The 26562-nt window shown below is 44.8% G+C and overlaps 2 protein-coding genes across 8 annotated transcripts in view; both read right to left on the bottom strand.

Moving 5' to 3' along the window:
• Window positions 1-5925: 5925 nt before the first annotated feature.
• RCHY1 (ring finger and CHY zinc finger domain containing 1) lies at window positions 5926-9928 on the bottom strand. 3 transcript variants are annotated; one of them, XM_042871575.1, is made up of 9 exons: window positions 9837-9928; window positions 9638-9757; window positions 9419-9534; window positions 9271-9349; window positions 8831-8875; window positions 8667-8725; window positions 7761-7787; window positions 7277-7397; window positions 5926-6515 (listed from the first exon to the last, which is right to left on the bottom strand). In XM_042871575.1, the coding sequence occupies exons 1-9, from the start codon at window positions 9915-9917 to the stop codon at window positions 6393-6395; spliced, it is 771 nt and encodes a 256-aa protein (XP_042727509.1). In that variant the 5' UTR covers window positions 9918-9928; the 3' UTR covers window positions 5926-6392. The 3 variants fall into 3 exon arrangements, with proteins under 3 accessions (XP_042727509.1, XP_042727510.1, XP_042727511.1); XM_042871577.1 differs by having other exon boundaries at window positions 6285-6463; XM_042871576.1 differs by lacking the exon at window positions 8831-8875.
• Window positions 9929-10111: 183 nt separating this feature from the next.
• Window positions 10112-26562, bottom strand: part of JADE1 (jade family PHD finger 1) — a 52591-nt gene continuing 36140 nt past the window's right edge. For all 5 annotated transcript variants that reach the window (XM_042870524.1, XM_042870527.1, XM_042870528.1 and 2 more), the window contains exons 6-11: window positions 25819-26030; window positions 24537-24704; window positions 23852-23968; window positions 20380-20910; window positions 14580-14697; window positions 10112-13677 (exon numbers count right to left, since the gene is read on the bottom strand). In XM_042870524.1, the coding sequence (XP_042726458.1) occupies window positions 12782-13677; window positions 14580-14697; window positions 20380-20910; window positions 23852-23968; window positions 24537-24704; window positions 25819-26030 (2042 nt within the window). In that variant the 3' untranslated portion in view covers window positions 10112-12781. The remainder of the gene's footprint in view (window positions 13678-14579; window positions 14698-20379; window positions 20911-23851; window positions 23969-24536; window positions 24705-25818; window positions 26031-26562) is intronic.

Below are 26562 nucleotides of genomic sequence, written 5' to 3' on the forward strand. Positions count from 1 at the left end.
TTTTTTTTTTTTTTTTTTTTTTTTTTTTTTTTTTTTTTTTTTTTTGTATTTTCTAGTATTTTATGTTTGCTTCAATATTTGTTTCAGTAGGTCCCAGGACACCCTCTGTTCTGGGCTTGTATTTAGGGGCTCAAATACTTCCTAGCAGGTGCACCCCAGGAGGGAGTGTTATTTTCCATGAGCAATACACGGCAGAACCTGTGCAAATCCAAAATGTCACCCTGCCTGCACCTGGGATGCTGAGGCTCCCCACTACTTAATAACAGAGTCCACTTCTTTTTCCCCAGATGGCCCTGATTCTCAGCTGTCTGCTTCAGCGAGGCTGGGGAAAGAAGGGGAGAGAATGCAGAGGTGGGAATTGCTAGCTCTGGCAATACGGGGGAGGAGCAATTCTCCCACAGTGGCTGCCTTCTGCTTCAGTTCCAACAGATGCAGCCCCATTGATGCTTGTCTGTCCCCAAATCATGATTTCAGTGCTCTGAGAATGGCCATCATGCCTACATTTTGCTCAGATTATTATTAAAAGTGCGATGTGCTGTAGCTGGGATATATGGATTTACTTGGCCTCATGACCAGAAGTGTCCAAGCCCAAAAGTAAATTACTAGAATCATTGGATCTTCTGGGTTGGAAAAGACTCTCAAGAGCATCAATCTGACCTACCGAGTCCTATCACCAAAACATGCCTCTGAATGCCATATTTTTAAAGACCTCCAGGGAAGGGAACTCCACAACCACTCTCAGTGGCCTCTTCTAGTGCTTGGTCCTCATCATAAGGAAATTCTTCCTGACGTTCAATCTAACCCACCCCCACTGACCCAGCACAACTTGAGGCTGCTTCCTCAAGTCCTATTGCTTTTTGCCTAAGAAAACAGACTGCAACATTTTGGAGGCAGTAGTAGAAAGCAGGGAGACCCCCTTCAGCCCCCCTCTTTCTCCAGACTAAACAGCCCCAGTTCCCTCAGCCACTCCTCATAACTCTTGTTATTGGCTTCCAACTTGGGGGGCTGAAATCTCCAGAAGTTAGCCCTGGGCACACCAAGGACTCCTGTTAACTCCAATGTCTGTATACATTGTACGTGCCTTAAAAAAAAAACACCCTGTAAAAGAAATGACTCAGCAACTACGGCTTTGATTTGATTTTGTGATGAAGTACAGAGAAGGTAATTGTCTTCACATTATTTCATTTCCTCCAGCTTCACTGGAGCAGCTCTGCACATACAAACTCTGCCAGGTTCCCTGGGGGAGGCAGCAGGACCATGTCTCTGTGCCATGTCCCAGTCAGGGCCCACTCCAAGCCAGCTGAACTGTTTGATGATGGTGGCTCCTCATGAGAGCAGCCTCTAAGAAGGACTGCGGTAGAGGCAAGGGCCTCCAGCACTGCCTGTGGCCATGCCCCACAGCCTCCCAAAGCACAATGGCAACGCAAAGGGAAAAAAAAACAGCCAGGACCTGCCTTAGAAGCTTTTCTTCTTTAACAACAAGCTTTGGCATAGATATCCCGCTTTAGAAATACATATGTGTATTCACAAAAACAGCAGCAGCCTCTTGATTTTTCTAAAAGCTTCCCCCTCCCCCTTTTTGGCCAGATTCCCCATCTCTGAGATACTTTATTTATTCAAAAATAAATAGCAGGCATAGCTGCGCCCAGCACAGCGTGTACCCACAGCAGCACTGAGGACACATCCCACTGCAGGTCCCCTGCTCACCCTACCCAGAGAGGCACTGAGGAGGCCATCGTGCCAGCGTTGCTGCTGCTGCTCCATCCCACCCCATTCAGCTTTAGTTCCCTTCCCTTTGAAACTATGGCACTCGTGGCTATCCAGTGAACACCACCATGTCAGACTCTTAGTGAGGTGTAGGTCAGACACTAGTTGAGACAGGTGCTGGCTACAATCATTTGTTAGATGAGGTAATTAACACACAGGTGAGAGCAGCTTGCTTACAATCCAGGCCATCTCCACCAATGGCACAAATGCCATGGTAAGCACGCAGCGACTTGCAAAGAGCTGACAGCCTCAGCCTGAGGTTGCCCTGTGCAGAATCATAGAAGCACTTGGGTTGGATAGCATCTCCACGACCATCAAATCCAACCATCAGAATGGTTTCTACAGCTCACAACATGTTCCTACAGCTCCAGCATCAAACTGTTACTTTGAACCAAAAAACACTACCAAAATCACAACATGAGGGCTAAGGGTCATGAAATTTATTCCCATGGCTCATGCCACTGCGTTGCTGTCATCCTCAGCTGTCACTGAAAGGTCATTTCTCAAGTTGTCCCCACACGAAGGCACAGGGAAGCCCTCTCTCCTTCAGCTCTCAAGGCTCGCAACAATTTTCAACAAAAACCTGGCCTCCAGCCCAACTGTGCTCCTGGATGCTGCAAAAACATTTGTGCATTGATATTTTTAGCCTTTTTTTGTTTGTTCATCTCCAGCTTGGTTCAGCAGAAATCTGCACGTGTTCAGGACTGCAGAACCACTCCTGTCCTGGCCCCTACCCTGATCCTGCATCACCTCGTGCTCAGAGTAGGTGAAAGTCAGCTTCGCTTGGACTCCACCACCAGCAAGCGGCCTCCTGATGTCCACCCCAGATCCCCTCACCTCCATCAAAAGCCCCTACCCCTCATGAGCAGCTCTAAACAGCTCCAAGGGCTCAGCTTCTTGTTCTACTCAGAAAAACAAAGCCACTTGCCAGCACGACCAGGAAAATAGCCACAAGTCCTACATGCAGCTCCCTCCCACCCCAATACCATGGTGACACCATCAAGGAGAAAAAACAGGGAAATTATCCCATTTCCAGCACCACCAGGGCGGTATGCAGGCATCCTGCTGCAAGACAGACCAACAGACTGACGCTGTTGCAGGGCTCAATCATAAATAAAGCCCAGCCAAGGACACCCAGAGCGCTTCGCTAATTGCATTCAGTCCAGTTGCAGAGGAAGGATAGAGGGCATCTGTGCAGGGGGGCAGGGGCAGCACCACAGCCTCAGAGATGCTGCTGCCCTCATCCAGCTCTGGGAAGAGCCCACGGACCCACAATGCTCTGCTCTTATATCCCCGCCCAGTGTTTCACATTCCTCAGCGGGCCTTAGCTTTATTAATAGCTTTCTGACCTTGTTTGCATCCCCAGCCTGCTGGAATGTGGAGTTTTTCCCACCAGCAACAACCACCCCATCTGGTCCTTGTTTCACTGTGCAGCAGGGAAAGCACTTGGTCTCGAGGTGGCTTCAACACAAAGCAGTTGCCCACCTGTTCATCCCTGCCTTCCTCCACTTCCCCAGCAGGAGAGGACCAACCTCAGGGCTGTGACAGCAGGTAGGATTTGGCGGTCATCATCCTATAAAACGATCCCTCAGCTAGCAGGTCCGTGTCAGAGGTCAGCTCTTTCTGCAGCTTCCTCTTTCCCAAACAAGCTCCTTGCCCACCTTAATCCACCACATTTATCTGCACCTCAGAACCGTGTGCTTTCAGCTGTGCAACGTGTCCCTGGCAGAAGTCAGGGCTCTGTGCCATGCTCAGTGCACAACACAGGGTCCAGCTCCTGACACTGTATTCCTAATGTTCATGGTTTAAGACCCCAGTTACCTTCAGACCAGAGTGGCTGAGAGCAGCACACCCACCCCAGACTGAAACAAAAGGAAAGAAACCCCCTTGCTAGAGCAGCAGAAAATACGAAAGCAAGAGAGGGAAGATTCGGAGTCAGTGACATTTTCATTCTCAGCCTCACGCAGAAGTACAGCTGGGATGGAGCTGCAGTCCCCCAGGCTTAGCCAAACCAAGGGCCTTCTTTCATGCTAGTCTTGCAATTGAAACCCCAATAGGAATACTTCCAGCTGCAGTAAAATTAGCAAAGAATTTAGCATAAAATCAGCCTGGCTGTGGACTTGACCAGCACCTTTTTAGCTTTAGCAATACAGTCAAAGGCTATTCAGCTATTGAGCTTTCTGCTGGTTGCTTTACATCTGCACTCTGATACACCATCACTTCATTTACCTAATAGTTTTTGCAGAGAAAAAAAAAACAGGAAATACTTTGCTGTAATGAGCAAAACGTTATGGAAATGAGAGCTGGGACACATGCATCAATCCAGCCTTGACCTCTGCAAGCCACCAGCAGTGCATGCAGTGCACTCCCCACCAGCAGTGCACTGCTCAGCCCCTGCCAGCAGAGCCTCAACTGTTCATGCTCTGCAGCTGCCCTGGAGCACTGCAGCTCTTTAAATGCACATTGCATGGAGATAACAAAGAAGTGGCTGCATCTGGTTCTCCCTGGCTTGTAGGCTTTTCTGCCTTTTGTCCCCATATGTTTACTAGAATAAGGAATTTGTTCTTTATTCCCTCTCCTAGCCACGCTGCATGCCTGAGCACTTGAGCACGTCTCTATGCTGCCTCCACTTTTCCACCCAAATGCACCTCCTGCTAGCATAAGTCTCGGTGGGGATGGCAATTGCTGGGTCAGAATCCATCAGTGGTCTTCTGACATCTTAGCACCCAGTGTGCTGCTGGCACCCTTGCTTGGACAGGGAGCGGACAGGCAGGATTGGGGCAGAAGGGCAGACAGCGTGCTCAGCCCCAGATACAGCCAGCCTCAGTTGCCACTGTCATCTCAGCACAGCTCACTCAGTGGCACGAGAGGCTCTGGTATCCATTTTAATCAGATCTACCCATGGCAGGCCACAGTTAATTTGCTGCTTGCTTGGCAGCAGCTGCTGCTTATTTTGATGGAGTCACCATGACTCAGGAGGGTGACGCGCACTCCGCGCACTCTGGCTCAGTGCAACCTCCTGTGCTGCTGCTGGCTGACTGCACTCGTTTCCCCTGCAGGCTGCAGGCAGCGCTGTTCCTGAGACAAAACTCACGCTCGCTTTCTGCAAGTGCCATCCCGCAGCTCTGCAGAGCTGGAGCACGCACACAGAGCCTGCTGCTCTCCAGAGGTCCCTCCACACAGGAGAGCCCCTGCACAGCACCAGCCTGGCAGGTGGGAACAGCACTGAACCCTGCTTTGAGCTCACCTGAGTATTTCTAGGAGGTATGCACACAGTAAGTGATGGCACCACGCTGCATAAGTTGTTTTAATAAAGACATTGTTTGACATTTATTTTTAACAGTGAGAAAAGTACTGCAGAAGATAGGGTGGTGAAAGTGAGCTGCAGTGCTGCCACCATCTGCCTCCTGGTGCTTCTGACTGGAAGAGCTCAGAGTGGGAGAAAGCGGTGCTCTACAACAGGGTGAGGCACAGACGAGTCATTTCTTAGTGCATTTCATGCGGACTGGACAATGCATTCTGACATTCTCTAAGAACTGGGGTTCAGTCTGCAGAACACCAGGCAGCATATCACACACAAGAAAGGATAAATAACACTTCTAGGTCCTAGCTTCCCTGCTCACACTGAAATGGGAGACCACTAAAAAAAGCAAAAAAAATGAGGCTGCAGAAACCTGGTCCCTGTGCTATGTGAGCACCTCTATCAACTGCAGCACTTTCAGCACATGTCCCAGACTTGGATGGGACAGCCGGCCTGACACAATGCTGTGTGCTTCGCTGCCTGTACTTAACTATCAAATCATCAAGCTATGCTAGAACGTCCAGGCCTTTGTAAGACAACAGTGCAATAGAGAAAAAAAAAAAAAACATCAAAGCATTGTAAATGCAACCATGGCTGGCAAAGGAATCAGAGCAAAGAGACACATGGAGCGGTGGTACTTGAGGAGGGCAGTCCTGCAGCGTGGTTTGTAGGCCGTTCAGCACAAGGGCTGCCCAGACAGGCACTGCTTTTGAAATGAATTCTGCATCCATCATTTGCATGCATGTCGACAAATCAAACTAAGGTATGTGATTTCTGCAAGCTCAACCCTTTCTGCCTGCTCGCACTGCTGCCTCCAAGGCCCTAGAACAAATACATCACTTCAAAGGAACAAAATGTACTCGTGCAAAACTTTGCAGATGTCAGCTTTATGCAAAAGGCCGCCCTCAAAGCTACTTTTTCCCTAACAGCAGAACAGCTACACCTCCACCCAATGTTAAGCTCCCAACCTCTGTCCCCTCAACGCACTCTGCTCTGACAGCAGCGGCTCACAGCACTTTCCCATTTTGCATCTCACTGGTTATTTTCCCAGGCTGCCTTCTCTGGCATTACAGGGCTCTGCTCTCCAGGGACCAGCCCTCAGCAGGCACTGCTCCACTTGGCAGGGAGCTTCCCAACAACACAGTGCCCCAGGCACAAGGGGGGGACGACAGTGCTTGCAGAACTACTTTGCACCACAACTAGAACATCTTCACTGTTGCTGTGACACCTCTGAATGTTTACTGACAATTTATTTTAACAGATAGCCTCTTCCACAGTAGGGTCTTCCTTGTCCAGCCGTATGCAGCACGTTGCTTAGGCACTGCTACTCCACAGGCTGCTTGGATTTTCCATCTTGGGCAGTATTGTACGATTCACAGTTTGTACACTTCATGCCTAGGAGATGGAACTGCACTGTAGACCGGGAATTGCAATCATTACAAAGAATCTACGTACACAGAAAAGGAGAGAGAGAGAAAGAGGCTGTTGCATCAACAGGACACTCAACAAGAACATTGTATAGCTGTGCTTTTAGTAACCACTGAACCGCCAGCATCAGCTAGGCTGCTGTGTGGGACAGTCAAGGAAACACCCTTCTAAGAACAGGCAGCAATGTGGTCTTTCCCTGTATCCTGACTCCAGGAACCAGTGAGATGTGCTGTCTAAATTGGAACAGATACAACTAAATCAACCAGAACAGTTTCATTCAAGTCTTAGTAACTAACAGCACCCAGTTCATACAAATAAATGGAACCAGAAATTATCACCACTGGCAAGCTTTGCACAAATCAATAGCTGAATATTTTGCAGAATAAAATAGCACAGTTACTCTGGACTGTGAGGCTCCCACATATTTCTGTTTTTCGCTATGGCAGCACCAAACATAGAAGGCGGCATGATACTTCCAAACACCAAACCATTTCTCCACTGTGTGATATTATGGTACTTTCTGCTTTTATTTTGTTGTTAGCTGTTTTGTTTCATGTTTTTTTTGTTTTGTTTTTTTTTTTCTCTAGTGGGGCAGGGGATGCTGATGTTTTAAAATCCAATTGATGCCATCTCAGGTCGATACATGACATTTCTTCAACAATCCCTAGCAGTCAGATTGGCTTCTAATGCAGGATGAGTTCCTAGCGCTCTCTACTGCCAGCAAGGGTGTGCTGCAGAGCTGCCAAGAGCAGAGGCACCAGCGCACGCCTCATCTCTTACCTCCACCATCATGTTCTGATACTCGGTGGGCATAGGAGTTTGTGCTACTTCATCATCCAGCTGACGCCAGTACCTTCTCATATCTAAAGCAGAGTGCATGCACAAAGGACACCTGTAGCCTCTGGCAAAAAGGGGAAAAAGCCGTATTCAGAAAATGGAGTAGGACCACAGAACAAGTCCACTCAAAAGGACAAGTTTCTCAGAATCACAGAATCACAAGGTTGGAAACGACCTGCAAGACCATCTAGTCCAACCACCCTCCCATTCCTATTAGTACCACAAGCACTAAACCATATCTCATCATACAAATCAGAGAAAAACACAGCAAGCAGAAACATTCCTTCAATCAGAGCTGGGAATTAAAAGCCTTCTCTCCCTTTAGGAGCTGTCCTAAAGTTACTGGGTACTGGAATGACATTGTGATCACTGCCTCAAGTAATCTACTCAGATTACTACCACACAAGAGAGGTTCAGAATTACTTACTCTTTCAACATCTCTTCATAACATGTTCTGGAAAGAAAACACAATAAGTTCAGAAGAACAAGAACTGTTACTGATCGGCAACACATCTGGATTGAACAAAGGGGAAAGGTTCATAGCTATCCCCAGAACATAAGTTAAAAAAATATCCCAAGTTCAAGTGAAAAGAAAGCTTCCTCTCAAAATAATCTGGTATGCAGACAAACACACAGCGACAAAGCGTACCTGATTTCATTCTAAGTAACATAAGAAAGAAAACAATATGACAAGAATATGGCAGTGTGAGTTAGGTGAAAAAAGATGCATCACAAAGTAACTTTAGAATGGGCAGCAGCAAAGGGAAAACTTAGTCTGAAGGGCATTAACTCAGCACACAGGAAAAAAACAAGAGAGACAAACAGAATAACACAAACAGTAAGAAAATGACATCTTGAGGTTACAGGTGGATCAGGAGGAAGGAAAGCAGGTAGTCCTGCTCTATCCATTCTTCCCAAGGCACACTGGGCTACGCATCACTGGAGCTCAATGGAGCAAGCAGATTTTGCAGAGTAACACAGTATTCTACAGCACTGAGAATGCCTAGGGAAACAATTTAAAACTTAATGCATAAACTAGCACCAGCCTCATAAAAACACTATGCAACTGCTTTCTGCACCAAAGGGGGGAATCGCTATGGGATTCCTGCCATTGAGCTGCAACAGAAGGAAACTGAGCATAGAAAAAATTCAGAGCAAATCTTCCTCTGCCAACACAATTTGCTGGTGAAGAAGGAGAACACCCTTCTTGCAATACTTCCTGAAGAAGCAGAGCCCATCCTCTATTGCATGATCCCTCAGGAACCAGGCACACCCAGCACGTGTACACAGGGCAGCAGGTATTCCCAATTCCCAAATATCTGCAAAGCTTTACTTGTGAAGAAGGTGACCGCACGGCAGAACGCGAGCTTCCACACGGGACGTGTGAATGTCCTGTTTTGAGACAAGTATCAGACAAAAGAAAGAAAACAGTAAGTTCCAACACAGCTCACAGCACAGCCCAACACAGTTCCGAGAGCCAAAAGCAAAGTAGCTCACCTCCAAGCATATGGGACAATCCTGCCTGGAGACATTTTCGATGCACTTAGCAAAGACAAAGACAAAGTTACACTGCTGTACGGATAGCAACTTTTTTTTTTTGAACGCAAGAATTCCTTTAGGATGATAAGAGAAGACGCGTGAAACATGACTGCTTTCACACAGGTTTGACTCTCTGAGGCTCAGCAGACGGCTGCGTGAACAATAACAACGAGGCAGCAGAACAGCACCGCACACTGCCACACCCGCCCTGTGCAGCAGCGCTCAGGGCCGGCAGGTGCCGAGGTGCCAGCTGAGCCCCAGCCGCGGGCCGCCCGCGGCACTGAGGGCAGGCCGGCCGCTGCCGTTCCCGCCGCCCGCGCGGCTCCGGCTCCTCGGCAGCCGTTCCGAAGAACGCACAACCGTTCTCTTTCACAAGGTCCGAACCGGCGCGCCCTCACCTTGTGCTTTCCCCGCAGGCTCAGGCTCAGGCACAAGTTGCATTTGGAGCAGTGGAAGAAGTCCTCCTCGGGGCCGATCCTAGGGAACGATAACGGCTCAGCAGCCGCCACTCCCCCGCCGCGACCAACCCCCGGCGCCGGGCCGCACCTGCAGATGCCGCACTCGCCGCAGTGGTACTGCTTCTTGTCGCGGTCGAAGAGGTGGCACACGTCGCAGTAGTACTCCCCAAAAAGGCTGCCGCAGCCCTCGCAGCGCTGCTGGGGCTGCCGGCGGAGGGGTTACGTCGCCGTTAGCGGAGCACCGCCCGCCCCCGCCCAAAATGGCGGCGGCGCCCCCTCGCGGCAGCGCCCCCCCGCCCCCGCGCACCTTCTGCAGGAGGCGGCAGCGCGCGCACTGCACCTCGGCCACGCGGAAGCGGTCCAGGCGGTGCTCCTCGGCGCCGTCGTGGCACAGCCGGCAGGGGTACAGCTTCCCGCAGCACGGCGCCTGCAACGGCACCGAGCGGCTCAACGCCCGCACAGCCCCGCGGCCCTCCCCTCTCCCGCCGCCGCCGCCGCCACCTCACCCGCAGCAGACAGCCCCGCCGGTAGTGCTCGCAACCCCCTTCCCGCTCCGGCTCCCGCCGCTCCTCCACGACAGCCGCCATGGCCACGGCGTCCGGCGCGCCCCGCCGCTCCCTCCCCGCCCCTTCCGCTGAGCGCGGCCCCGCCTCCAACGGAAGGCGCGCAGAGCGCCGCGCCCGCAGCGCTGGCGGGCAGAGGCTGAAGGAGCCGCCGGGACCGGCTCGTGCCGAATGGCACCTCAGTGATTACTGCGCGTTCTAAAACACCGCTGTGAGCGTACTGCAAAAATGTACAGCATTTATTCACGTACGGACAAAAAGGCACAATTCTACCGAATATCTTAACAAAAAATACAGCTGTCTTCGACTAGGTCTTTATAAATACTTCAAAAAAGGGGAGAAATAAATACAGGATTGGGCCATGTAATATAAAATAGTCATCTCTACATATACTTTTTGTTTCTACCTGCTCCTCTTCATGCACCTTCTCGTTTAATTTCAGCCGAATGGACACCAAAGCCAGGCACGTAGTGAAAAATCTTCTGTACACGGTTTTACAAATTAACGACCATTTGTTCCAACGTCCGCAATTCAGACTGATGCACAACACATATGGTAACAACCCTTCACTGAGATCTGCGTGAGTTCGTAACCTAACGACTGCCGTCCCAGGCAACTGACACAAGTCCAACCAGTCCAGGGGCTGACGCACTCTGTCAATCCGCATCAAAGGTCTCTCGGTCAGTCTGCACAAGCAAAGGTAATGCCTAGGAACACACATTCAGCAAACGGTTCCATCCCAACAAAGTACGGGGGTGCTGTATGGTCACTGCTGTACCTCTGCCACCTCCTGCTGAGCGCTGGGGACACAGCTATCCTACCGAGCTGGCCATCCTGCAGCCATCCGACTGCTCTTGGAATGGGGATGGGGGAAGCGCTTTTTGGTTTTGGTTCAGCATAACTCGAAACATTAGAAAGCTTATAAACCTAAACATCGGGGAGCAAAACAGGTAAGGCATTCATTCTGCACAACATTAGCAATCGGAATAGTGCAAATTCACAAGGTACCTCTTTCACACCGGAGCGAGGTTACACGCTAGAATCAGAATTTAGATTATTCCATCTATGGCTTGAAGAATTCCCCACGTGGTCGTGAGCTTCTTACCGAAACAATGCCTGCCTTAAATGTGTAGCTGTACGTCAGGTAGAGCTACCTGCAGTTACCTTCCGTCTGTCTGCTGCTTTTTGATCACACCAGTACTTCTATCTTAACAGATCCCAAAAGCAACTACGTAATGTCACATTCACCAGTGCCCTGTTGGGCTTCAATCTGTGCAAGTCATGAGGTCAATCCAAATTCCTGGGTCCAGCAATGGTCTTTTAAAAAAACACCGTGTTAAACCAAACTTCCTTTCCTCAGCATCACCCCAGAAGATATCAAAAGGTTGAGACTTCAGAGTTTTGAAACATAAACGACAGGGATACATTCTGTTGCAATATTTAAGTAGTTACAACTTGCATAGCAAGACAGGGTGTTAATAAGCCTTTTTCTGATTGAATCCTCTGGAAGACTCAGTTACGGCAGAGTTCTACTGTACTTTAAAATCTTCCCTGCTCGAGAGGCAAGGGTCTAACAATAAAATGCAAGTGAGTGTGGTTAACAGCAGGCTGGGCTCCTGTTCTTTATGCCTGTGTTTCTCTAACTCATTGCAGCTGAAACCTTCGTTTCACCAGTGCATACCTAAGTTAAATCTACGCAGAATTCCAAAATTTACAGGCTCCTAAGAATCCACTGTTACATGTGCACTCTACAAAAAAAGTATCATAATGAACTGTTAATATTATTGCTCATAGCTTTCTCGTTATTGCCATTTGCAATTATTAAAAAAGTATGCATATGAGTTCCCTCTTCCATCAAATCTAGTCCAGAATAGAATAACTTTTCTTCATTTGACTGTAAAGGGCTAATCACAATTTATTGCCTCTCCATTTCATTTAAAAATATATATTTATGTCCATTTTAAGGTAACCCTTTAGTGTCATAAGCTGGGTTTTCCCAATACGTTACCATTAGTGCATATGTGCTGGGTTTTGGGCAATCCTACTGACTGGTGCCTTAGCATTTTGTTGCTTGAATTGTCAAGGTGTTCAGGAGGCAGGTAACGAAATGCTGACGGGTTATTCTACAGGTTATTCACAGTAACCTGTGAGCCTGGCCCCTCTCTCAGAACTAAGCCACACACTCTCAGTCTGAGAACTTTTAATCTGTTGCAGTGTAAGGCAGCTGCAACCCTGATCTGTTCCTTTCTTTTTTTTCCAGTTTAACATCTCGGTCTTGTACTTACCCATCAACTCTGTAGCTTACAGAGGGTTTTAAGCTGCCACTTGTGCTCAAACCGAATGCAGCAACAAACATTCTGCAAAGTGAGGACAAAGACCTACCACCATCCAAGGCAACTGACCTTTTGTAGCAGGGAATAGCAGTGCAATATGGTTAAATAAATAACCATCTTTGATTCAATACACACTTAGTTAAATTAAGAGCTTGTGCTTTTTCAGAAAACAGGGGAAGGAAAGAGAATTTTAACAGTGCAGTTTAGAGAAAAGGGATGATGCTGCCTAATTCTCCACCACCCACCCTATCCCCCTAGATGATTTTGTGACTTACTTTAGTGTTTATCACAAATCCTGTTTTAGTAGTGATGCCAATTCTCTGCTTACTCAGGGAAGTTTCAAATAAAGGAGATTCAAACTGGTCACAGAATGGGTTGGGGGAACAAAACAATCCAGCTTTAAGTGTATGTAAACATGTTTACACAGCTCAGGAATAATGGGTTATCTGTTTGTCGGTCTGTAGCCATGTCTAAGAACTCTCCCCTCTCACACCAATAAATAAAGTGAAGTTGGTTTGTAGGCAGTGACCACTGACCACGGTGCCCCATTGCCGGTCAGGATGCCAGGATGCTTCTCCTAATAATGTCCGTCCTTCTGCTGATAGTGCTGTTTGGGCTGAGCCTCTGCTGTCTGCACTTTTTTTCAGCTACTTCGCTTTCAGAGTCGCTCATTTCAGCATCAGGGACGTACCCATCATTCTCACTGTCAGGCTTCGGCTTGCTTTTTGCCCTATCCTTCGGTGAAACTCTGCCCACGCCCAGGTAGGGGTAACTGGAGTTCTGGCGGCAGGTCTCCTCTGGACTCTCACCTTGCTGTTGCCTCTCCCCCTTCTTTGGAATTCGGAATCCGCCCCAGTTTTTCACTGGGCTCGTGGGTGTCGTAGGCACTTTAACTACTGTCTGATTGGAGTTTATTTTGACAAGACCCCCATTGCATTTAGGCACTATGTCCCTCCGTGTGCCAGGTGCAGACCTACCACTGGAGTGGTTCACAGCCCTTTTGTTTTCTGATTGCCTCTGAGAGAGTTCTGTGGGTCTCAGTGGTTTGTGGTTTTGTTTAGTTTTTTCCTTTAGTTCTGTCTTGATTACTTCACATTGTGGAAGATTGTCTCTTCTTTTTCTGTGGTCTGGCATAACTATGCCATTTTTCTGCTGTGCTGATACAATCCGTGTTTCTGCAAAGCTCTTGTCAAAATTTAAAAAGCTTCCTGGAGCTGCACCATCTCCCCTTTGGCTGGGCTGCCTCAGCGTGGATTTGCTACTGTTCCCAGAGCTATTACTTACTCTATCTCTTTTATGTGATTTTTTCAAAGAGTGTGTCAGAGATGTGCCCATTTGTTTCCTGAAGAATGCTGAATGCCATTTCAAATCCTCTATCTTAGGGGCATTGGGACCCAAAGATGGACTATTGAACAACACTGCATTTTCCACTGCGGAGAATGAAGGCACACCTAAAGGTAAAAACAAATTAGATTGAAGTCAAGCAATCCATGTCTAGGCAAAAACCGCTTTTAAGTAGTACATATTTTAGCACTACTTCTGCCAGTCAAGTTTCTTCAGTGTAAATGGGCTTTTGGTTGGTTATCCAGCACCTTTACATCATGACTATGTGGCTACGTCCTGGTTTCACAACACACTGTTCATGCTGCTGTCTTCCCCATAGCCATCCTACACCAATTCTACCTGTAGCAAATACAATTCCTAGTGCTGTTACATGCATTAAGACATAGAAACTCCACAGCTGGGGTAAAATAAGCCATCAGCAAGTCCATGTGATTGATTCTATCTAAAATTAATTTGTTACTGAATACTTTGAGGATAATCCAAGTTAATACAGTAACTGAAGTTTCTCCTTTAGGAGGAAAGACTACTTTCAGTGAGATTAGGCAAAAAAAGTATGTTTCAAACTACCCTACGATGCAAAGAAACACACACTAAATACGAATGCAGGGGCACTAATAAAGCATAAACCCAGGAGATACCATATGGCACTTGAGTGTAAGTCATGGTCTCTCAGTCAAAAGGACTCATTGAAGAATCACAACTGACAGGACCTGAAGCAGCAAGCCATTCAGTACTCCAAGGATAACACAGGCTTGCCAGTTTCTATAGCAATGTGCCCTCCATTAGAGCTATGCACATTTTTATCTTCTTTTTTCAATCTGCTGATGCATGGTAGACTACATATGATAGAATCATACGTATGAGAATATTCATATATCATATTCATATATATATATATGAGAATAAATGAGGCTTTGCTTGTCCTTTAAAATCAGTCATTAGACTCTAACCAAGCACTTCAGTGCCTATGCCTGTGTTGTCATGCGAAAAAGACAATGCTGAAGCATACCTGAAACTCTTTCTTGTTCCAACTGTTTTGCGTAGATGTTAAATATCTGTTCTTGAACTTTGCAAACTGATCTCTTGATTTTTTCCCGTCGAGTCACCATATAAGTGAGATTACGCACCTAGAAGGCATCAAAAGTGGATGAGTCTCCACAATACTTCTTAGAAACAGTCTCAAATACCATTTACCTGGTGGTTTATCAGATTTGGGAGGCTCACACTGCCGAAGTAACATCTATGAACACTTGCAATGAAAGCTTACTCTAAAAACTGAGCTAACATTGTAGTGGGTATCAGAAGAATAAACAGTTGGCATCTTGGCATCCTTTAAGCAGAGACATCCCAGAGCCAGTAGGCCTTGAGGAGAACATAAATCAGGATGCTTTGAGGATGTTGCCAACTTGGCAAGAAAACTCAAGGTCCATGTATCCTTAGCTGAACCACCTTCGTTATAATAGCAAAGATCACATCCATAGACCAAAAAGCAATGTCTCTCCTGAGACATGTTGCTTTCATTGAAATACTGAACACAAGGCACTGAATCTACTTTTCAGAAAGCAGTTTTCTGGAGACCCCGATGGGACAGCTGTGAAGCTTTGCGTGGATAGACTTGCTGGCTGCTGGAGGAGAAAAAATGTTCTCTGAACTCCAAGCATGCACCAATCTATTGTTCATCTCCCTGTCTGGAGTGATAGGCGACTCTAAGGTGCAGTGCACGATAAAGAAACATTGCACGGAGCATGGTAATGTTAGGTAAAGTTATTTTGTAAGCATTGTGCATGTTTGGACAGTGATGACTGGAGTGCATGAAAGCACGGTTGGTAAAAACATTCTTTGTGAGTAACAGTATGGGAACAGGACAGTCTATGGGGTGCTCTCTTGCTCTCTACGAGGATACATCCTCAAACACAGGAATAAGTGTGGTAGGGATCCTCTAACAGAAAAAATTAAGAGAATATTGTACTCAACAGTGGCTGTAATATAAATTGGAGGATGAGGAGAATGGCCAGAAATGCCAAATTTGAATCATAATACAATCTTGGAAATTATTAAGTTTGCAGAAGGCAGGATAATGAGGGTGACATCCCATATGCAGATTTTTCTTTGAAAAATGATCACAAAACAAGGAAAAAATGTCAACTGTTGTTATCTAACTTCAATATCTTAATGGTAATGGATGACAATAAGAAATTACCTCAATGTTGTTCTGCTTGCAATATTGGAAAAAAAAACAAACAAAAGGGATGAAGAAGATGTGTCACTGATGACTAAGAGAGGCAACAGCAGTGAATGGAATAGAGAAGTTAGTCCCACTGCATGTACAAATCGAGCACAACAGAACCCTGTAGTACTGGCACCACTGTGACAGGCAATAGAACCAGAATGGCACGTCGAGGCTCCTTTTTCTACTTCAGATTTGATGAATTGAAAAGAATCTGCTGGATCCTACTGTGAAAACCCGGAGAAAATATACTGATCTTTTAAAATGATAGTTGAAAATCACACTCCAGATAAGAGATATAAAAGTGCTGTTGAACACTTTGTTTTTGCCAGAGGAAAATAATTGTGCTGGAAAAGGCTCTGGAGAACAATGGGAGGCTACATACAAGGGTCAGTCTGCTGTGCTGTTAATATAAGAGGCAAGAAAATTGACCTTGGGACTGAACAATACTGTTAGCGTACCACATGCTGTTGTAATGGTGCTGGAGCATAAAGGACACAATTGGTTATTCCTAAGCAGGATGGCACAATACCAAGCAGTACTTCCTCAAACAAGAGGATATCGCTATCAAAGCGTGCAGTGCCCCAAATCCAGCATCATTATTATCTTCACGTGAAAGTTAACTGGCACATGATTGTTTAATAGTTTGTAAACAGGTATACTCCAGCTATTCAGACCTGAAGGTTACTCCTTAACAGAATCCCAGCTGGGAGCTGTTTACTGATGGATGCAACTCTTCTGTGAGAGGAGAACAGAAGGCTGGGTACACCACTGTTAGTCTGCAAGAGGTAATAGAGGCAAAACTGCTACCAGTGAACACATCTGCTCAGAAAGCTTAATTAATTGCTTTAACTCAAGCCCTGGAACTATCAGGAGGAAAGCAGGCTCATGTCTACACTGACTCAAAATGCGCTTTTGGAATAATACAAGCTGATAGTGCAATTTAGAAAGAATGAGGACTGCTATCTTCACAAGGAAATCCTACACGTTGTAGTACAGAGATTATGAAATTACTTCAAGCAGTTAATAAACCAAAAGAAATAGCAGTGACACACTGCAAAGCACATCAATCTGGACAAACCAATATAGTTAGAGGAAATGGAAAAGCACATGAAGCCACAAAAACAACTGCTCTATCAACAACTGTAGGAGCCTTAGTCACAGTAAGAACTTAAAATATTGATAACCTTAAATATAAGGAAAAAAACAAGTTGGCTAAGCTACTGAAACGCATGAAGAATGCTGAAGGATGACAGCTAACTACAGTTGGACAGGGATGATAGGTAACTACAGTTGGACAGCGTGTTGTAACTCTGCAAATGATGAAAGAATTAATGGAGTGAACTCGTAAGATGACAAATATGGGAACTGAAGCTTTACCTGAAGCAGTGAAAAGATACACTGTAGGAATCATTATGATGCTGATCACTAGGAGTGTTACACAATGATGTGAAATTTGTGTCAAAAGCAATCCCAAGATCCAAAGACCCCTTTGTGGGCAGGTGAAACCAGGTTTTATGCCTGTGGAATACTGCAAATTGACTACACATACTCCTGAGCATGTGACTACTGACATTTGCACATCAGGTGACAGATCTACTTTTCAGACAATACTTGAATTATATTTATTTAGAGCAAATTTAGAGGAATGCTGAAAATGCTTAAGTGTTCTCAAATAGCTCAGCATTATTTGTTTCTTATTGCTTGAACCAAGAGGAAATTATGCTTTACTAGTAGTATAAAAAGTGAAGAGCTGTTCAGCAGAATCACTCTTTCTGATAACCCTACCACTGCCCACGGAGTGATCAAAGTGAAGGCAGACCTTTCTATTCAGCACAGCACAAGGGAGGCAGCAGGGACTGGAAATAGTAACAAGGTGACTGTTTTGATTGTCTCTTGGTTTTTTAGAAGACTGGCACAGGGAGGGAGACAGCGCAGGCAATGAAGGAGAAAGTTCCTTCCTGTCAGGAAGCAGCAGAGAGCCATACCGTATTGAAACAAACATGGTGACCACCTGATGCAGTAGCTGAGCTGAAGCGAAACCCAGACTGGAGGGCAACAACAGCCCTGGAATGACACGTGCATGCAGATGGACCTTCCAAGGAGCGACAGAGCAAAGCTGCCCAGACTTTTGGTTGTGGGGATTCCAGAATCTGGGGGTTCCCCAAGGGCCAGAGGGCAGAAGGGGGTGTCCTGGGTGTGCACAGCTAGATGAACTCTATCTACCCTGAACAGGGGGCCAGGTTGCCAGAGAAAATCACCATGCTGAGAAATATTCAGCAATCAGAGAGAGAGATCGATACGTGGTACTGTGCAGTCACACAAGCAGACCAATAGCCCTGCCTTAAGTCCCTGCAAGGGGAAGAAGCTAAGCAGACTTCCAGCCCTCAGCAGCCAGACAGCAAAAAGCCATGCAGCATGAGGGAAATTGGATGCATGTCTCTTCTTGGAACAGGAGGAGCCACTCCCTTGCTCTCGAAGCGCTCCTAAGCAACAGATACAAAGGGATGTAAAGAGGATGGGGTGCAGGTAACAGTTCAAACCTTGAAAGGGACAACCGTGTTAGTCCAACCACTGACTACAAGGATCAGACCAGGGCTCTTAGAGCCAGAGGACAACTATCTGCTCCTGCTCTCTCAAGCTGGGTCACAGGAGGCCGCAACTGGGAAATTACAAGATATTAAGAGACTTTATGTCCTTTAGAAGGATGTTGAAGGTATCAGAAGTACAGGCAGTGTTCTCCTTGATTACCTCAGTTGGACACCGAGACCAGGCAGCCTCAGCTAGTGATTGGCAACTCTGCCCACAGCAAGGACGTTCTGCTGGAACATCTGGATTATCTTTGAAGTCCCTTTCAACCCAAGCTATTCTATGATTAAGGAGCAGGTCTATTTTAATGCGTGAGTTTTTTTGCTGAAGTTCTGCTGTATTAGACTTCCAGATCTTCCACAGCCAGTATTACAAATATTACATCACTGTTATTATGCTGTGGCTTTGAATTAGAAGGGATTCCTCTGCCAAGACCCTGCCTGATACAGTCCATGGTCCTTTGTTCTTTGCCTTATGTGATCCAGCCACAGAACAACAGATATGTCCACAAAACTACTAATTATTAGATGAACTAGATGACACCACTTAAAAACGTTTCTGGATGGATGACACTGTCACTGATGTCATTCATAGCAAAATCTAACAGGCATTTTCCTGAAGAGGATCAAAAACCAATTTATTTATTTTTTTTAGCAACCAACTTCACTTGGATGTTATAAAGGATGAGCCCCAGGTGACTCTTAATATGAGTCCACACTCAAGAGGCAGTAAAGCCACAAGGAGGAGGCTAGATGCTTCTTCCCTTCTTTTGACTGATGTCTCAACACTCCTGGAAAGGTCCAGAACAATGTCTGAGAAACAATCAAGTCACAGAAAGATGTCTAGTGCCACCTCCTTTGGTTTGGCTGGCGTCCATTTGTCTCGGTCAAGATGTGGCTCAGGTCTTGTCTTCCAACCAACCCTGGTGCTGGATTCAACTTCAATTCCAAAATGGGGCTGTGGTGTGGGGGAAAAAAGTCCCTTCCCTTTTTACTATGATACTATAAATAGGGGTTGCTCAGGGCAACTGCTGCTGCTTGTTTTCTTTGTCACACAGAACACCTTCATAGCCAGGCCTGGTGCTGGACCCACAATGGATGATCTCTCTCTCTCTTTTAATACTTTTTGCTCTCTTTCTCCCAAAGGTGTTAAGCTGTGCAAGGCTTACTTGAATTTCCTACAGAACTGCTTTTTAGGTAGACAGAACTGTAGGAGGGCCAACACATATAGGATAACTGTTTTATCAGAATCTCTTACATGAGGAAAAACAATCAACTTTAGTATGGACCTTAATCTAACTGGAGGGATTTGCCAACCTGATCACTCTTCCTTCCATTCATGGGTGGGAAGTGACAGATGTATCTATCAGTGAGAACAGAGTTGTAAAATGTAAAATCAATGCTAGAATAACATATCCTGTTTTGACACCACACTTTAAAAACCAAAAGCATACTCACATAATAATTTAAGATCCAGAGAACCTAATGATAAACTTAATTTATTTAACAGACCGAAGGGAAGATAAATCTTGAACACACTGAACAGAAGCATCTCTCAATGTTGTGTAAACGAAAATCAGGCTGGCCCCAAGTCAAGGTAAGTTTCATATACTTTCCTCCTTGGGCAAAAAGGAGCAGAGAAAGCCCTTACTGACTGAAAAGGCTCCCTGTGGGGGTTGTGGTACATTCCACAGCCATTGGCCTTAATCAGTTTAAAAAAAAAAAAAAAAAAAAGCCTAAATGCACAATCCAGTTACATGGATACTGCATGCTGCAGACTAAGAGCCCTGCGAATTAAGCCTCTGTTTGGAAATGGTACTTGGCATAACCCAAAATTTAGTGTTAACTGTCTTTTACCAGGCTGACAATACAACTTTGATTTAGGACACAGCATGTAGTGCCTGCACACAATGGCAATAACTGGGCATATTGTTTAGAAACTCAGCTATGAAGCCCAGTGCACGTTACGCAACCACAGGCAGCACAGAGCTTACCCGCTCCAGATCTTGCCGTAGATGTGTGAAGAGCTGTAGTCTTCTGAATAGAACATCCTGCTCTCGTTTCGCCAGATTATCCTCCTCATCCTTTTTTGGGGTGATCAATGGCTTATTGAAGTTGGCTTTTCTTTTCAGCTTCCAGTACTGGTAAAGGAATCCCACCAGCTCCTCAGGCAGCCGCAGTGCTTTAGCCACTTCCAGAGACTCCACGAAAGTATAGAACTCATCCTCCAGCTGCTGGAGCTTCTGCTTGCGGAGACTGACTCTGTGGGCTTCCTCCTGGTTTTGATCCATGCTGTGGAAAGGGTCCATGTGGGCAGGAAGAGAGCTGTCCTGAATCCCATTCCCATTCTCTTGACACAGGTGGTCATTGAAGGTCTCATCATCTGTTCTCTTGGTGGAGCTGTGCTTGGGACAGTATGACTTAAATTTCACCTCATCGTTCTCTGCCAGTATGGTCTTCATCTCCAAGCCACGGTCAAATGCACAAGTGACGTGAAAGGCTGTTCTGCAGTTCTTCACTGAACACTGCAGAAATTAGATTAAAACTCATCAAACATAAACTTAGGAAGCCACACTGCCTAAAACTATTTAAGCAGCCAGGACTGCTTTGAAAGAATCGACCCTGTTAACAGCCTCTGCTTCCAAGCAGCCTGTACTTTTGGCTCTCTTTTAATTAGACTTGCAATTTAGTGCTTTCAGGCCAGGCAACAACCAAGTGGCCCAGTGGGACAGGAGTGGTTAATCCCTCCCTGGCTCAATCCCCCCATTCGATAATCAGCAAACCCACAAGAGGAGTGTTCTTACCTTGACTGCAGCCACTTGCTGAGAACAGTGTTACACAAAGCAAAACATTCCCCCTTCCACTGTGTCAGCGTGAGAGAGGGAAAATACAACTTGCCGGCTCCAGGCCAGTTTGATGCTCTTAATTCAAGTCTTCCCAGCACTTGGACCCATGCTACCCAAAAGGCCTCAGCTGAATGGGTTACATTTTTTCCCATTGCCAAAAGTTTATAATGTCAAATATTACACCACGGTCAATCACTCTTTCAATTGCTACAGCCTTCATTTCACATGGGGCACAAGAGAATGAGAATTCTTTTTTCTTATTTTTTTCTTCCTTCCCAGCGAACCATCTGTTCCCTGGAGTGATGGGCACTTGTTCAGATGATTCAGCACTTCATTTCAGTTTTAAGTAACTTCTTCTTGCAAAATGCTGTCATAGCTATTACCAGTCATAAACTGAAAGATTTAAATACACACACACACGCATCAACTCACACCTCTCCCACAAGTGAAAAGAATTTGAGGTTGAAATCAATGTTACAGATGTTAACTGTGCTTAACTCAAGCCATCTAACCTTAAAGAAAAATGCATTGTGCCTGGATGTTTGTACAGCACTTTGTAAAGAAGCCAAATATCTTTTCCTGGGTTTACCTGCTCAGGTTGATTCAGCAGCCAGATGCCATATGAAGAGTATACTAAAAAACTTTACTGCAAAAGTTTCCAATGAACATTCAATAATAAATATAAAAAAAGTAATTGGAAAAAAAACAAAAAAAAAACCAAAAAAAAAAAAAACCAAAAAAAAACCACCTTTTGGCTTTTCCTCTGTTAATAACAAACAGAGCAAAAGCAGAATCAAACTGTACAAAAGAATACTTCAGCCAGTTTCTAAGCTGCTATCATTTAGAGAACTTAAGTCTTAGTGAGGCTGATGCTTCACTGGGAGGAAAGGGACAATTCTGCATCACTGGAAAAAAATCTGCAGGACTTAGGAGAACACACAGCTTTGTTTTTGCCCAGCCTGATGCATACCATCAGCTGCCTGCTTTTCTAGTTACCATGAACATGTCCTAACACTGCACTCCAGAGGATCTCTCCTTTCCCCTCCACCCCCCCCAGTTCAGCCAGGTAATGCTATTCCTTCATAGCATAGTATAGCATAGTAACTTCTTTTTTGGTAAAACATTTTTGTCTGCTGTTTAAGATTTCACAACACAAATCTAAGTATTTCTCATTCCTAGCTTTAACGATACCAAAATTTTTACACAATTCCTTTGAGATGTCAGGAAAAACTGGAATTTTTCTTGTCTCCTCTATAATTTCAAATTTTGAACTGTCTAAAGGGGCAATCATTGTGTATGTCAGCAGAAGGGAGAGGTGTTACCAGAGGAGCTATGCAAGGACACCCCTCTCCGTCATACACACACAGCTGATCAGTGTTCAACTTAAACTACTACCGTTACTCCTCAAAACAGGTCTGGAGAATGGACAAAACAGTTTCTCTTGGTAACAACTGCCAAGAGAAAAGGGACAGATCTGCAAGGAGGCAGTCTGTTTACAAATTTATATACTGTGGACAGATTTATTTTCTCTACTTAAAACCCACTATTTTATACATTCCTTGAATGGAAACAGACTGACAGGTTTCATTGAAACTACTGCTGTGTTGCTGTTTTACAACTTCTTCAGACAGTGTCACCAAATGACTCAACGCAGAAGAAAAGGAAACACTCAAGAATTTAAACATTTTTATGTCATCAAAGCTGAGCTCAGTTGAGTACTAGAAGCCAGAATGATAATGTGGCACTGCATCTACAGCAATGTGAGCTAGGAAATTTACAGCCAGGAGGCCGTGTTTTGTTGTTGTTTTGGTTTTTTTTTCCTCCCCCTGGAAACACCAAGAGCTCCAGAATCTACCCACAACCTATGGAGGAAATGGAGCCCATTTCCTCAGCATGTGGCTTACTTGAATCTTGGGGCAGATCAGTAGAGCAATCTTTCTTTCTTAGTGTTCAAAGGCCTGGTATTATGTGATCAGATACTGTCTTCAGTAAAATAAAAGCTGGACCAACAATAAAGTACAGAAAAAAAAGAAAGGCCCATAGTTTCACTGCCTCCTTTGCAATAAAAGCCAAGATTGAAATCACTCTAATCCCAGCTATCCTGAAAACCCAATCACTCCAATGTTTAGTACCTACAACACAACTAGATCAATCATCAAAATAAAGATTTTCACTTCCACTGACTTAAATTCTAAAGGTGCTGAGCATGCCCAGATTTTACTTGTTACAGGCAATGTAAAACTCTCACTGAAGTATCCAACTTGCCTTATAAATCACCAATAGACATTCACAAGGGTTTCAAAACAGAAGCATTCAGGATTCAAACTTCATTTCTGTACATGATACATCACAGAAATATATTTTCTTTCCTCTACTCAACAAATTTTAATTTCAGTACTAATAAACCTACCAGCCAATCTAGAAATTAGAAGTCCCTGGGTTAACTTGGTTATTTTTATTACAACTTTACTAGAAGGAAAGAGCACAGTAACTTTCAAAAGCACTTTGAGCGCAGTTAAGTTCATAGAAGCAAACATGAAATCAAAGTTTGACTGTGGATACGCATCAGGCTTATCTCCTAAAAAACTAGGAAACACAGTCACTCGTGTTATTAAATTACCTGTATGGAAGCACCAACTTTTTCATTACAAAGGCTGCATATCAATGCCCATCTACTGCTGGGAATATGAGAAACCTTGGTAATGGGCTCCATCTTCTCTGGGCTTCCAATGCTCACCTAAGAGAAAAAAAATATTAAAAAACAGAGTGATTATTACACCTATAACTGAAAAAGGAAGCAATCTCAAAGAAATCTTAAAATGAGCAAGTTCAAAGCTAGTCAGTTTGTAAGGAACTGAAGTACAGCTTTCTAAAAAATTAGTTCCTCACCGCATGAAAAGAGTTTCACAATGAACACCATCAATTTAAAGTTATTGCAGAGGATGAGTATTTCAATTACGAGAACCCATAGGAATTCTCACTGTCACATTTCAACTTTTCCTCAATTTTGGTTTACAAACTAAAATGGTATTTGTGCATTTGTTAAACGAGCCTTGCCAGCAGTTATCCCTTCTGACAGCCAATTCTGATTGACAAAGGTTAACGTAATTACTTACTTTTCAGATCATCCTGCTAGATTTTACATCTAAATGAAAATCTTTGATACCACCTTGTTAAGAAGTACCATATATATCTATGCTCATCCCTGCAGCAACACACAGTAGACTGGACAATGTTTCAGACGGATTCTTCTCTCCCAAAATCTGCTTCTCTGAACATGGGCACTCTAGCAGGTCAGTGCCTACCTCTGGAATCCATAGAGCGCAGCTGACGTGAACCCACTTGGTGCCGCTGCGGGTCGGTTTCATGGCACCACCCTTCTTGGGACACAGCAAGCACTTGGGCTGAACACCAAGAGCACAGGTCCTGCACAGCCAGCTGCCTTCTGGCACCTTCAGGATACCGTAACAGGCCTGTACTCAGTTGTAGGAAAGAGAAAGAAGACAGAGGATACAGCACACATTTATGCTACTTCTTAGCTGTTTACACACTGTCTTTCAAAACTCTTAAGATATTCCCATGGAATTGATAACATCAGAAACATCAGTTTGTAAAGAATCTCAGGACACCTTCATGCACTTAGCCAAACACATGACCCATTCACTTCTCTCACAGACCTTTCACTGACAGAAGTAATGACGAGTTCTTACACAAAAGAACAATGCCCATTCTTCAATCAGGAATTTGTTCACCCCACTGAAGAGTGCGGCAAATGCCAACAGACAGCTCCGCAAGCAATGAGAGAGGATGAAGTTCAATGTCACAAAGACTACACGTACCAGGAAATGGGCTGTATCTATTTCACAAGATGACAACTACCAATTCAAGAGCACTGCTGCGTGATACCCAATGTTATTCCAAAGCACTTTTTCTTCCCTCTTATTCAGAAGGAAAAGTGCAAAATAAGCAACTAAAATCACTCCCCCCAACCACCCCAAAAACTGTCTTTATGGAGACCTCCACTGTAGTCTCAATTTAACCTTCAATTGTTGGATTTTATGTGATCAGAGACTAAAATGAAACTGTTACAGGTCTAAAAACATAAAGATTACTCTCAAGAGTACTTCGTAAAATACCTTACAGTTTGTAGGTAAGATTCATACCTTACTGTTTTCTTAGAAGTATTTCTTTACTGTTTGTACAAATACATCTAAGAAACATGTGCAAGTAAATGCCACTCTTGCCTATGAACAACACAGCTTCCAAATGCTGAGTGACAAAGTAAATCCCTTTGAGTCTGAAGGAAGGACAAGCTGAAAAAAAAGGCATCTTCCATATTAAGAAGCAGCCAGGAAAACAGGTATGCCAGAATTGTATCTGCTGTTCCATGCTAAAAAGGCTTCTAACCTGCCACAATTTCTCAATTCTGTCATTTCTGATTTCATCCCATTGCTCAACAGAGAGTCTGCACCAGCTTAGAAGATCAGCATCTGTCACTGGAAAAATCCAATCTATCATCTTTAGCAGTTGGGCTACCTGTTTCTGTTACCACCCCTACACTTCCTTTCAGTTCCCTAGCTGCCATACCTGGTGCACACAAATATTGCATTTGTCACAAAACACCATTTCGTTGCCATCTTCTCCATCTGGAGACTGACAGACATCACAGACAACATCTTCATCGTATTCAATCCCGAGTCCTTCTTCTGTTTCAATAGCATGATTCATGTTATCATAGCATCGTTGTTCAAACTCTTCTATGACCCTTTCCATTGTGTACTCATCCAGCTCAGGCATCCCTGGGAAGCAGAATTTGTTATTTAAAAACAAACCACAATGCATGACCACGCACAACTCCAGCTTCGGAGCAACAGCTGAGCAGATATAGTCCAGCCTCCCCCCACCCCAAACACACACATTTCATTTCATCTCCAGACAATCATGCCCATTGCAGCATAAACAGTTTCCCAACAGAAAAAAAAAAAAAGTCAAGAAGTCATGTAACAATATTAAATTAACAGAAGCATCGTATTCAAATCATTTTTTAAATATCACTCAAATTCTGGCTTCCTAGACTTGTTTCGTTTTTTTACTTCTTGGAAAAAGTCTCTATGGTTTTATCTATTTATGGCTTTTGTTGCCTTTTTGCAACATAAATGTTGAATCTCTGTTAAATCATAGACTTGAGAGTGTTTTGAACCAAAACTTAATAAAGGAACAAAAAACAATGACAAAATCTGGTACAATACTTGTAGCAAACTTACAGTTTCTAATAACGGTTGGCTTAAAAAAAAAAAAGAAAAAAAAGAAAAAGAAAAAAAAGAAAAAAAA

This window comes from Lagopus leucura, unplaced genomic scaffold, assembly GCF_019238085.1.
Source record: "Lagopus leucura isolate 7727_CA_CO unplaced genomic scaffold, USGS_WTPT01 Super-Scaffold_100004, whole genome shotgun sequence".
Classification (NCBI taxonomy): domain Eukaryota; kingdom Metazoa; phylum Chordata; class Aves; order Galliformes; family Phasianidae; genus Lagopus; species Lagopus leucura.